This window comes from Esox lucius, chromosome 17 (genome assembly GCF_011004845.1).
Source record: "Esox lucius isolate fEsoLuc1 chromosome 17, fEsoLuc1.pri, whole genome shotgun sequence".
Lineage (NCBI taxonomy): Eukaryota > Metazoa > Chordata > Actinopteri > Esociformes > Esocidae > Esox > Esox lucius.
Genome location: NC_047585.1, coordinates 12,971,928 through 12,986,254, shown reverse-complemented (window position 1 = coordinate 12,986,254; position 14,327 = coordinate 12,971,928). Strand labels below are relative to the sequence as shown.

At 42.9% G+C, this 14,327-nt stretch overlaps 1 protein-coding gene across 1 annotated transcript in view; it reads right to left on the bottom strand.

The window, feature by feature from the left end:
• LOC105025409 overlaps positions 1-14,327 on the bottom strand; it is a 228,899-nt gene that overhangs the window by 186,183 nt on the left and 28,389 nt on the right. Inside the window, 9 exon segments of the mRNA XM_034287261.1 lie at positions 5,484-5,591; positions 5,976-6,425; positions 6,641-6,748; positions 7,133-7,582; positions 7,798-7,905; positions 8,290-8,739; positions 8,955-9,062; positions 9,447-9,896; positions 10,016-10,099. Of these exon segments, the coding sequence (XP_034143152.1) occupies positions 5,484-5,591; positions 5,976-6,425; positions 6,641-6,748; positions 7,133-7,582; positions 7,798-7,905; positions 8,290-8,739; positions 8,955-9,062; positions 9,447-9,896; positions 10,016-10,099 (2,316 nt within the window).

The following is a 14,327-nucleotide window of genomic DNA, read 5'->3' as shown; positions in this document are numbered from 1 at the left end:
GTGCGAACCAGCGCTGTAGGCCCTGCATGTGCAGCAGGCCCAGAGGAACCATCGCGTGGGCTGAAGACATCAAGCCCAGTAGCAACCTGACTGAGTACACCGATACCGACTGAAGCCCCAATGGGCAAAGCTTCATGATATAGAACATAATAGCTTTAGTCAGAACACAGCCAAAAAGGACATGTCAAACAGTGACACTAATTTTCATCCAACGCATGACGTTCAGTTGTGTAGACTCTTAAAGGAGCCTAGAACATAACAGTCCCAGTGCCAGTCAATGGGGTTTCAAACCAGAATATAAGAGAGTGAACACTCTGACTCAAACCCGGGCTTTCCAAAGCAATTGCCTACACGTTGAGCTATTGCCAACAAATATTTTAGCTAAAAGTGTAAGACAATTTTTTTATAATAGTCAACAGTATTTTGATAACCGCATGCATTTGGTAATGCATGACATGCAGCATAAACACATTGCCATTCACTGGTTAATTTGTTAATTTCATTAGTTCAATGCTTGATAATTTGTGTTTCATATGTATTAAAGCGTGGTGCCAAGTGGCGCCCTGTCCAAAAACCCTATCATATGGTTGCGTCATGTTGAAAGCTTTAAATGACAGTCACTTGGTAGGCTATTGTTGTTCCACTTTAAACGTTGTCCCTTTGACTTAGAGAAGACTAGGTTAACATTTTGAAACAAGCCTTATTCCTTGGCCAGACCAGATGCACCAATTGTGTTGTGAATGCATCGTTCTGTTGCAAGCCCTTTCTATATTACTACGTATTATTTTTTTACAACACATCTAGAAATAGAGGCTGATATGGGCGCCCAGATAGCAAAAAATATCTGCATGTCTTCTTTTTGCCGCCGGCCCTAAGCTATAAGTGCGTCTTACTGGCGGGGATGAAACGTTTGCCGGCGAATAAGTCACTCCCATTTTTTGCGAGATGCCGCCGTCGATCAGCCAGCGGTCCGACTGCTTCATTTTCTCTGGCGGTTGCCTCGGTCTAATGGACCGCAGCCATCTGGCGGCAAGCCGCTTTGAAATACAAGGCTACTCTCAAAATCGAGCTAGAGTGGCCAGCAGGTGTTAGCTAGCACATGCTGTTTTGCCTTTGTTACAGTACGCGCCGTGGCAAGCAAGTTTTGTGCTGTTTTGCTACTGTACTGGATTTAAGGCGATTGTGATTTCTAATTCTCTGAACTGCTGTACTTTTTATGTTTGAGGACAATTCTGTGTTCACTTGAATCACTACACTCAATTAATACATTTTATTTAAAAAAAAATCACTGTTCCACATTTGGCTGATAATGTTATTCCCGACTTTGACCAAGTAGATCCTCATGTTAATGAACATCAACATGGAATGGCTTTCCGTTTATGGTGCATAACTGACTCTTTCATTCATTATTCCCTGATCTAGAATCTTGGCAAGAGGCGATGAGATATTTGGTATGCTTCCAAACAGGTCCCAGCGTTGAAATGACGGACGATGACAAGAAAGGAAAGAGAATCTCAAATTCCAAGTACAGATCCCAGGCCTCTTCTGATGAAGTGGAGTCTAGTCTTCCAGATGCACCAGCAGTGCTGTCGTTTTGACAACCTCTTTTGAGATTTGAAAACATTGTTCCTGGTACTGAGGTTTCAGTGCTGCCTCATGCTCCAGAAGTTGCATCGATTCCAGAAAACCAGGACAATGTTGAGCCATCTGTAGACTTCAGAGCTGGTATGTAAAATGTATTGCTGTGATGCTTAATTTGTGATCCTGCAACTAAACTATACCTTTTGTTAGATTTTCAAATTTCTGTTCCCTCTCTCAGAACCAGGTTTCTCCCTAGTAATCCAGACTCCACAGATCCAAGAGTTTGAGTACAAGTAAGTGATGTTATTTGTGACGTTTTTTGTCTTGGAAACTATTGCTTCTATTTAAGATGAGGAATCCTTTTATCCATAATCTGTGTTTCATTAGGGCACTTGACTTTCTGGATGAAAGGTGTCGAGGTGTGTTGTACATTCCATTAGCTTTGCACAGTTCAATTATTGTTTCATTACTGAATATGCAATCTCTGCAGTGAAATTGAAGCTGTTATGTTTGTTCCCCCAGCTTGTTAAGTACTAAGCTTTACACCCCAAGCAGCAAATTTACCCTGGCAGCATATGGGTGAAAACGCTGGAGGTATGTAATACGTTGCGCTAAACATTTGTACATACGTTGCGCCAATGAATTGGACTTACATTTAAGTCCAATTCATTAAATGTATGCAATTACTTCAAACGTATTTTTACGTCAATGATTATCAATAGGAGAAAGTCATCGCTTTCTTATTGGCCCTTGGACGCCCCTGGCATCTCGTGTACAGCATTAAGTTTTCAGTTATGAAGGTATATTCTAGGCCTATGTCTTAATGTCCAGTGTTTTAACAGTATTGAAAATAGTGCCTTTAGTTGTTGTTGTTTTTTTAATTTATTTAATTTTTTTATGTAGATTTCCAGAGACTCCAGAATGAAAACCAAGCTATGAGGGAGGAGAACCAAGCCCTGAGGGAAAGCAATGCACGAGCAGGTGAGAACGTGCACTCTTTCTTAAATTATACTTTTTTGTGAGTAATGTAGGTTCAGAATTACCATATGACTTTGATTTTGTTGCTTCGGATGACAGCCGCTCACTTCAAGAGCAGGTGAAGCAAGTTGGGACAATGTTGAAGATGTTTGCTCGCACTGGGCAATGAGGTACAACTTGCAAACAACACCTGTGGTTGTTGGTTTAATTCCCACTGGGGCCACCTGTACATGTAGTAGACCTAGATATAAATGTCATAGTTTAGTATTTGAGGGACCAGGACTGACTACTTTATTCTTTTATTCTGGGAACCCCTGTAGGTGCGTTACCTGAAAGGAGCATCTGACCGTGAAGGCGGAAAAAGGCGCCGCACAGCTGAGAGGGACCCACAGCCGACCCCTTGAACCTAGGCTGACTACTGACACCCCAGCATCACTGAACTGGAACACTTTCTTTTTCCTGCAGTCAGTAACATCAAGAAGCCAGAAGTGCCAGACTACACTCACCAAATCCACCCTGTTCACTGTGGAAATAGCATTTTTTTTGTATTTTAACGTGAGTATTGTCTTATTTCATTCTGTCAGTGCTTAACGATTCTATTATAGTTTGTAAATCCTATTTCATACCTGTTACTTGATATTGCACATTAACTAGTACCAAAATTCTACTTTCATTTCATCAGTGTGCTTAACTGTTATTCTATTAATAATAGCTTGGAAATACTATTTCATACCTCTGATACTTGATATTGCACATTACCTGGTACCAAATATTCTACTTACTGTTTTTAACATTAGCTTTTTTCATTCTGTCACAGTGCTTAACTGTTATTCTATTGTTAAATATAGCTTGTAAATCTTTGTGCCACAGGTCAGCATTGCAGTTATAATGGTCTGTTCTACTACTGTTTTTACCTCAGTATTTTTATATATATATATATATATATATATATATATATATATATAAAAAAATCACCCCACAGAGCTGTATATTTGTTTGTTGGGTGTCAGTATAGCCTCTTGTTTCTATCCTGAACAAATCATCTTTTGCCACCGGCCGTATTAATAGTTAATTGGCCATTCGTGAATGACATTGATACAGTTAAACTGACTAACGTTTCTTACTAAGTTTACTTAGACCAGAAATAGCATCTATGTATGTTGTTTGCCACTGGCCATTTTAACAGTGTATTTTTCAGTAATAAGCTTTACTGGTCTCTACTAACTTACTGGAATAGTCATAACAATTGAGCAATTACTAGCAAGTCTGCCAAAGCTATTTAATTTTGTGGCATAAGAATGTATTTTTTTCTTTCATGGCAAAACAACATACTTTTTTCTTTCATTCGTGAATGACATTTATACAATAACTATCAATAAAGGAGATGATAACTAAGTTTTCATCAAAGGAAAAGAAGAGAATTGTGGAATCTACCAGAAATAATTAATAAGTGTCATTGCTCTCAATAGATTTGAACATAGATCTTTCACACGAGAGGCACTGTCTTTAACCACTATGCCAGAGCATTACATATTTTATCAGTCGCTAGACTCCATTGAGGATTGTGTTAAACTGACGTTAAAAATTTCTTATTAATGTTTCCTCCACCATAGCATCAATGAACTGTATTGCTTTTGCCACTGGCCGTTTTAACAGCTTATTAGCCAGTAATAGGCTTAATAGTATCTACTAACTTCCTAGGAATAATAATAAGAATTGAGCAATTGCTAGCGAGACTGAAGATGACATTTTCCATGCCAGAAACAGTCACAATATAACCGTATACAGTTTCGGTTAAGGCTTACTATAACATTACTGTAAGTTAAGCCAGCAAATGTGTTTGTCTATCCTGACCCAAAACGCATGCACACTTCGAAAATCCACCAGAAACAGTCACAGTATTACTGTAAACTGTTTTATTTCAGGCTTACTATAATGTAGATACTAACAGTTTTAGCCAGCAAAGTTTTTGTCTATACGGAATCATTCATGATACACACTTCGCTGGTGAGGAGATATGAGGACCTATAGTTCACAAGTCCACTTCTCTTACCACAACACTATTTAGCAAGGGATAGCTACGCTTATGCGGTCCGGCAAATATTTCAAATAAAAAAGGCTAATAAAATGCAATTAATGCAAATAATTTAGAACCCTACATTCAATAGAAAATGGTACAAAGAGAAAATATCAAATATTGAAACTGAGACATTTTATTGTTTTTGAAAAGAAATTGCCCACTTGGGTCAGGGGCAACAAAAGATCAGTAATCCTCTTGTGTTAGCAGTAAACGTTTTTTACCTAAACGTTTCTACCCATAAGCAGGGTTGGGTAGGTTACTTTTTAAATGTAATCCGTTACAGTTACAATTTACTTGCCCACATTTGTAATCAGTAACATAACTTTTAGATTACTCAAAATCAGTTTTGATTTCTTTCATATTAAGAGGCATTAGAAAACAAATAGGAATTGCCTATAACTAGTTGAACACCCTTTGCGGGATCAGTCAGAGTTTACATAGCTGGCCAAAAACTGAATTTGCATTTAAATTTATGGGTTTTGTATAGCGTCTTTCGAATGGGTTTCTAAACCATTGCCTTCTACTTCAATATGATTGGGCTACATCTCTACATGATTGGGCTCCATCTGATCGTCCGATAACGAACACTGCCTGTCCCCCACCACGAGCCTGCCCACTGCCTGGTTGTTCAATAAATACTTTGGACCGCCCTCCTCTGCCTCTGTGTCCGCATTTGGGTCCCCACTCATTCATCGTTGTGATAGTTAGAGTATGTCTGTACCTACACGTCTCTTGGTATCTGATTAGATTAATATTTCAGACAAGCGTATGCAGGCCTGTTAACACAGATAATACATTTGAAGAAGACAGTGAATCCTTTATCCAAAGTTAACACTGTACTAACCGGGTGCAACAGTCGAAGTAGGGAAGTTTGTATTTCGGGGTTGGGTAGTTGCAGGTTGCATTGGTTGGGTAGTAGCAGGTTGCACTCTTTGAGCTGAAGTTGTGTTTTCTATGGAAATGGAACACAAACACAAAGAAATATCAAAAGGCTGCACAGACTCAAAATGATGGCTATGGTTAGGATATCTTCAAGTACAACATTTTGACAAGAACACATGACACAAGACACTATTAGAGGGAAATACATTTGGGGTGACTGCATTTAAAATACCAAACCAAGGACCATAACGAATGATTTTCAGAAACTACCTATACGTGCCTGCCTTACAAACCTTCTCTTCTTGACAGATCAGAGTTAGAGTATGTCTGTACCTACACGTCTCTTGGTATCTGATTAGAGTCATATTTCAGACAAGCGTAAGCAGACCTGCTAACGAATATATCTGTCAAAGTATTGTAGCAGCTTAAATAGAATAACAAGGGAATGAATTACCTGCACAGTAAGCAAGAGAGCAGCCGATGGAAGAGACAAATTTGTAAACATAGTAGTTTCCAGGACAGGCTTTGATGTGGATGGGATTTGACCTAAAAGTACAACATCCTGAAGTCCAACTACCACAGACTCCCCTCTGGACCACCTTATCCAGGATAGAGGGATGAGTTCCATCTATCCACATTGGAGCATGTGTTCCACATCTTTGCATCGGTACACAGTAATCTGGCATTCGCACGCTTGTGCCCTCTAGGAACATCCGGTACCAGCCCTGCCACTGCAGATACTGGTCACAGTGTACGTTGGATTGGTCGGTATTATTGGTGGAGCGCCAGGAGTCATTTAGAGATGTGTAGTTCTGACAAGGGTCATAGCAGGTGTTGGCAGATGAACAATCCTGACCTGCTGGACACTGTTGACCTCCACAGGAGAACAACACAGAGCTATCCGCTACAGGAGACAATGATATCATAATTTAGCCAAATATTTAAAGACAACGAAAGTAATAAACCACAAATTGGTAATAAACCACAAAAGTCATGATTTAACTCTGGTTAAACTCCTTGATATTTCCATTTGGCTAAATGTATCATATAATGATAACAAAGATAATCATATTAGAAGAAGACAGTGAATCCTTTATCCAAAGTTAACACTGTACTAACCGGGTGCAACAGTCGAAGTAGGGAAGTTTGTATTTCGGGGTTGGGTAGTTGCAGGTTGCATTGGTTGGGTAGTAGCAGGTTGCACTCTTTGAGCTGAAGTTGTGTTTTCTATGGAAATGGAACACAAACACAAAGAAATATCAAAAGGCTGCACAGACTCAAAATGATGGCTATGGTTAGGATATCTTCAAGTACAACATTTTGACAAGAACACATGACACTAGACACTATTAGAGGGAAATACATTTGGGGTGACTGCATTTAAAATACCAAACCAAGGACCATAACGAATGATTTTCAGAAACTACCTATACGTGCCTGCCTTACAAACCTTCTCTTCTTGACAGATCAGAGTTAGAGTATGTCTGTACCTACACGTCTCTTGGTATCTGATTAGAGTCATATTTCAGACAAGCGTAAGCAGACCTGCTAACGAATATATCTGTCAAAGTATTGTAGCAGCTTAAATAGAATAACAAGGGAATGAATTACCTGCACAGTAAGCAAGAGAGCAGCCGATGGAAGAGACAAATTTGTAAACATAGTAGTTTCCAGGACAGGCTTTGATGTGGATGGGATTTGACCTAAAAGTACAACATCCTGAAGTCCAACTACCACAGACTCCCCTCTGGACCACCTTATCCAGGATAGAGGGATGAGTTCCATCTATCCACATTGGAGCATGTGTTCCACATCTTTGCATCGGTACACAGTAATCTGGCATTCGCACGCTTGTGCCCTCTAGGAACATCCGGTACCAGCCCTGCCACTGCAGATACTGGTCACAGTGTACGTTGGATTGGTCGGTATTATTGGTGGAGCGCCAGGAGTCATTTAGAGATGTGTAGTTCTGACAAGGGTCATAGCAGGTGTTGGCAGATGAACAATCCTGACCTGCTGGACACTGTTGACCTCCACAGGAGAACAACACAGAGCTATCCGCTACAGGAGACAATGATATCATAATTTAGCCAAATATTTAAAGACAACGAAAGTAATAAACCACAAATTGGTAATAAACCACAAAAGTCATGATTTAACTCTGGTTAAACTCCTTGATATTTCCATTTGGCTAAATGTATCATATAATGATAACAAAGATAATCATATTAGAAGAAGACAGTGAATCCTTTATCCAAAGTTAACACTTTACTAACCGGGTGCAACAGTCGAAGTAGGGAAGTTTGTATTTCGGGGTTGGGTAGTTGCAGGTTGCATTGGTTGGGTAGTAGCAGGTTGCACTCTTTGAGCTGAAGTTGTGTTTTCTATGGAAATGGAACACAAACACAAAGAAATATCAAAAGGCTGCACAGACTCAAAATGATGGCTATGGTTAGGATATCTTCAAGTACAACATTTTGACAAGAACACATGACACTAGACACTATTAGAGGGAAATACATTTGGGGTGACTGCATTTAAAATACCAAACCAAGGACCATAACGAATGATTTTCAGAAACTACCTATACGTGCCTGCCTTACAAACCTTCTCTTCTTGACAGATCAGAGTTAGAGTGTGTCTGTACCTACACGTCTCTTGGTATCTGATTAGAGTCATATTTCAGACAAGCGTAAGCAGACCTGCTAACGAATATATCTGTCAAAGTATTGTAGCAGCTTAAATAGAATAACAAGGGAATGAGTTACCTGCACAGTAAGCAAGAGAGCAGACGTTGGAAGAGACAAATTTGTAAACATAGTAGTTTCCAGGACAGGCTTTGATGTGGATGGGATTTGACCTAAAAGTACAACATCCTGAAGTCCAACTACCACAGACTCCCCTCTGGACCACCTTATCCAGGATAGAGGGATGAGTTCCATCTATCCACATTGGAGCATGCGTTCCACATCGTTGCATCGGTACACAGTAATCTGGCATTCGCACGCTTGTGCCCTCTAGGAACATCCGGTACCAGCCCTGCCACTGCAGATTCTGGTCACAGTGTATGTTGGATTGGTCGGTATTATTGGTGGAGCGCCAGGAGTCATTTAGAGATGTGTAGTTCTGACAAGGGTCATAGCAGGTGTTGGCAGATGAACAATCCTGACCTGCTGGACACTGTTGACCTCCACAGGAGAACAACACAGAGCTATCCGCTACAGGAGACAATGATATCATTATTTAGCCAAATATTTAAAGACAACGAAAGTAATAAACCACAAATTGGTAATAAACCACAAAAGTCATGATTTAACTCTGGTTAAACTCCTTGATATTTCCATTTGGCTAAATGTATCATATAATGATAACAAAGATAATCATATTAGAAGAAGACAGTGAATCCTTTATCCAAAGTTAACACTGTACTAACCGGGTGCAACAGTCGAAGTAGGGAAGTTTGTATTTCGGGGTTGGGTAGTTGCAGGTTGCATTGGTTGGGTAGTAGCAGGTTGCACTCTTTGAGCTGAAGTTGTGTTTTCTATGGAAATGGAACACAAACACAAAGAAATATCAAAAGGCTGCACAGACTCAAAATGATGGCTATGGTTAGGATATCTTCAAGTACAACATTTGGACAAGAACACATGACACTAGACACTATTAGAGGGAAATACATTTGGGGTGACTGCATTTAAAATACCAAACCAAGGACCATAACGAATGATTTTCAGAAACTACCTATACGTGCCTGCCTTACAAACCTTCTCTTCTTGACAGATCAGAGTTAGAGTGTGTCTGTACCTACACGTCTCTTGGTATCTGATTAGAGTCATATTTCAGACAAGCGTAAGCAGACCTGCTAACGAATATATCTGTCAAAGTATTGTAGCAGCTTAAATAGAATAACAAGGGAATGAGTTACCTGCACAGTAAGCAAGAGAGCAGACGTTGGAAGAGACAAATTTGTAAACATAGTAGTTTCCAGGACAGGCTTTGATGTGGATGGGATTTGACCTAAAAGTACAACATCCTGAAGTCCAACTACCACAGACTCCCCTCTGGACCACCTTATCCTGGATAGAGGGATGAGTTCCATCTATCCACATTGGAGCATGCGTTCCACATCGTTGCATCGGTACACAGTAATCTGGCATTCGCACGCTTGTGCCCTCTAGGAACATCCGGTACCAGCCCTGCCACTGCAGATTCTGGTCACAGTGTAGGTTGGATTGGTCGGTATTATTGGTGGAGCGCCAGGAGTCATTTAGAGATGTGTAGCTCTGACAAGGGTCATAGCAGGTGTTGGCAGATGAACAATCCTGACCTGCTGGACACTGTTGACCTCCACAGGAGAACAACACAGAGCTATCCGCTACAGGAGACAATGATATCATTATTTAGCCAAATATTTATAGACTACGAAAGTAATTAAAGATAATCATATTAGAAGAAGACAGTGAATCCTTTATCCAAAGTTAACACTGTACTAACCGGGTGCAACAGTCGAAGTAGGGAAGTTTGTATTCCGGGGTTGGGTTGTTGCAGGTTGCAGGGTTTGAGCTGAAGTCGGGTTTTCTATGGCAATAGAACACAACGACATATCATAAGGCTGCACAAACTCAATATTAGGGGAATGTTTAGGATGCAAGTACAAAATGTTGACAAGGACACATATGTGTAAGATCCCCATACTCTCCCCTGCATAACACACGCTCACATGCACCTGACCACGCCAACAGGGGCAGGTCTCATTCCCTTGAATATTGATTTTACCCAGAACTCCAGTCGCTTGTTGTCTCAGTATGCCTCGGTACTTAAGCCAGACGTCCCCACCAGACCTTTGTGAGAGATTGTTTGATTGTCTGCTTAGTTTGAACTTCCCTATTGTTACAGTGACCTGGATACCTGCCTACAACTCTGGCTTTGGCTCACTGACTACATCTGGTACCGTCGCCTGGTTCTGCTCCCCTCGCCTGTATCTGACCCTTGCTCATCCACTACTTCGCTACTGCCTCACCCGACCTGTACTTCTGCCTGTTGTGCTCGACCCTGCCTAAAGACCACAATTCCTGTTACTTCCTTTGTGTCTCCGAATTAAACACTGTTCTCTGCACTTGGATCTCACTCCATGCCCTTGATTCATTACAGAATCTCTCACTGATCCATGGATTCAGAGCTGCACCAGTGCCTGTCTCAGCAGGAGGACAGGATCAATGAGCTATGCAACCTGCTACCCCAGATAAACCCCAGGTTTGCTACAGCCTCCCCTCGGTCTTCCCCTGCCGTCACAATGCCCACCAAGTACGACGGGTCCCCAGGGAAATGCCAGGGGTTCCTGATGCAGTGTAGCCTGTACCTTGACCACTGACTTTGCATCCAATAAAAACAGAGTGGGTTTTATAATTTCGCAACTTACTGGCAATGTGCTTGAGTGGGCCACCGTTCTGTGGAATGCACGCAGTCCTGAGCTAGCCTCTGAATCCCGGTTTCATGAGCTGTTCAAGGAGGTGTTCGATCATTCGGCCTCCGGGTGTACCACCGGGGGTGAGCTGTACGACATCAAACAAGGGCGTCGCCCTGCAACGGAGTATGCACTAGGGTTCCGCACTCTGGAAGCAGGAAGTGGATGGAGCGAACCTGCTTTACTCCCCTGGATATTGCCACGGGCTGAAATGGAAATTGCAGGTGGAGCTAGCGTGCAGACGGGACATCACCGATCTCGACCGATACATACAGGCGTCTATCGCAACTGACTGTTTGTTGGCGGACCGCCGACTAGTGTGGTCCTCCGTGGACCCGCCGCGCACTGGTGTCCCACCTGTTACCTCGTCTCCCAGAGGTCCGGAACCCATGCAGCTGGGGTGTGCTCCCCTCTGAGCCACCGAAAAGGAACAATGGTTTCGGGGGCGGTTGTGCCTGTATTGCGGAGAAGGGGACCATGTCGTTTGCCAATGCCCAGTTTGTCCCTCCAGACCACCGGACCATGCTTCCTCCTCAGCGGTCAGGGTGGGTGCTTCTGTTCTCCTAAACATTTCTAACTGTCAAATCAGCGTTGCGGCTACCCTCCGGAACCGGATCCAGACTAGACAACTAGCGGCTCTCATGGACTCGGGGGCTGCAGTCAGTTTCATTGATGTCCAGCTCGTACGTCTATTGGGAGTCACATTAATCCCTGTCCAACCTCCCTTTAGGATTAATTCGCTGGATGGACAACCCCTCAGCACTGGCCTGGTCACTCACCTCACGGAAGGTATGTCACTGCAGGCCTGGTCTACTTCCTGTTTCCAGGCGATGTGTCATGCCTTTTCTATAGAGGACTTGGCATTCACCGTCACCAGATAGTCGGGATCACCTCTACGCACAGCTTGGGCTCTGGAACCACACTCCTTGAGAGAGGATGGACTCTTCACCACTCTGGAGTTGCCCATGGTGAGAGGCGGCAGGCTGGTTTGTCCATAATGAACACCATGTTCAAGCACAAGGGTGTCCATCAGTGCACGTGGCAGCAGGGCTACCCTTTGTTGCCAGTTCTGTTCGTAATTTTTATGGACAGAATTTCTAGGCGCAGCCAGGGGCCGGAGGGTGTCAGGTTTGGGGACCACATGATTTCGTCTCTGCTCTTTGTGGATGATGTAGTCGGGTTGGCCCCTTCAAACCAGAACCTTCAGTATGCACTGGGACGGTGTGCAGCTGAGTGTGAAGCGGTTGGGATGAAAATCAGTACCACCAAATCCAAGGCCATGGTCCTCAGTCGGAAAAGGGTGGCTTGCCCACTTCAGGTTGGTGGAGAGTTCTTGCCTCAAGTGGAGGAGTTTAAGTATCTAGGGGTCTTGTTCACGAGTGAGGGAAGGATGGAACGGAAGATTGATAGACAGATCGGTGCAGCTTCTGCAGTAATGCGGTCGATGTATTGGTCTGTCATGGTGAAGAAAGAGCTGAGCCGCATAGCGAAGCTCTCGATTTACCAGTCAATCTACGTTCCTACTCTCACCTATGGTCATGAGCTTTGGGTCATGACCGAAAAGACAAGATCCTGGATACAGGCAGCCGAAATGAGCTTTCTCCGCAGGGTGGCTGGGCGATCCCTTAGAGATAGGGTGAGAAGCTCGGTCACCCAGGAGGAGCTCAGAGTAGAGCTGCTGCTCCTCCACATCGAGAAGGGTCAGCTGAGGTGGCTTGGGCATCTGTTCCGGATGCCTGCTGAACGCCTTCCTGGGAAGGTGTTCCGGGCCCGTCCCACCGGGAGGAAACCCCGGGGAAGACCTAGGACACGCTGGAGGGACTATGTCTCCCGGCTGGCCTGGGAACGCCTCGGTGTCCCCCCAGAAGAGCTAGAGGAAGTGTCTAGGGAGAGGGAAGTCTGGGCATCCCTGCTTAGACTGCTGCCCCTGTGACCCCGCCCCGGATAAGCGGAAGAAAATGGATGGATGGACCTGTCGCTTGTTGTTTCCCACCTATCACGATACTTAAGCCAGACATCCCCCCCCAAGTGCTTAGTGTGAACTTCTTTATTGTTACAGAGACCTGGATACCTGCCTACAACCCTTGCTTTGGATACACCTCACCGACTACGTATTTTCGCCTTGGCCCCTCTGGTACCATCGCCTGGTTCTGTGTCCCCCGCCCGTATCTGACCCTTGCCTGTCCACTACTTCGCTACTGCCTCGCCCGATGTGTACTTCTGCCAGCTGACCACGATTCTTGCTATCTCCCTTGTTTTTCTGAAATAAACACTGTGCTCTGCACTTGGATCCTCCTCTGTCCCCTTGATTCATTACAATATGCCACAGTACTATTAGATGGAAATGCAGTTGGGATGGCCAAATTCAACATACCAAAATCAGTGACGAAACTGAATGTTCACAGAAAAGTAGGCCAGCTCACATACTCCACCTCCCCACAAATTAACACATTTACGTTGCCATCTAAATGGGGACATCAAAGTCGATTTCTCTCCTTTTTTTCATTTTAAAATAGGGGCAGAAATTTTGCTGACACAATCTAAAATTGTCTTTAGAACTTTAGCTGGTATATCAGCTGGTCAATATCTCAAAGTGAAGAGCTGGAGACAGAAGGGTAACTGCCTGGGAAACCCAGTTTGAGTCAGAATGTTAACGTTTATATATATTGAATATTCTGTTGAAACAAATAGCAAACCATGAATCAAATCCAGTTTAGGCTAAACTTTGGCAGGCCAGCAGAACTAGGCTTACCTGGTTCCTTTTCTTGTTTTTATCCATTTGAGGTTTGACAGTAACACACTGAATACAAACACACATTTTGTGTGTTGCACACGTTGAATACAAACATATTTGATTATTGGAGATCATACGAAATATTGCATAAAGTGGTAAATGCACGTGTTGTAACACTTTTTGCTTCAAGGTATATTTATGACAAGCTGCTGAAATTGTTTCAGTGAACTACAGACATGCTATTGTAACCCATTATGTTGCTGTACCACATTTCAGTTGGATTGTCAGTCTGTATCCTTCTGCCTGCCTCTTAATGTATGGTAGTGATACACTTACATACAGCTCCGGATACAATTAAGAGACCACTGCACCTTTTTCTTTCCTTTCCAAAAATGTTGAAAAGGAAAGTTTTGAGTGAGGAACAGAAGCGTTCAATTTGGAGTGGTCTCTTAATTTTTTCCAGAGCTGTCGTTTGTGTATTTCTTAACACAATTTTTTTTACTGCATAACATAGGTTGTGGAATTAATCAACATCAAGAAAACTGGTCAGGGAGGCTTCCCAGAGGCCTACAGCAACATTAAGTACTGCAAGAATTTCTGGCAAGTAC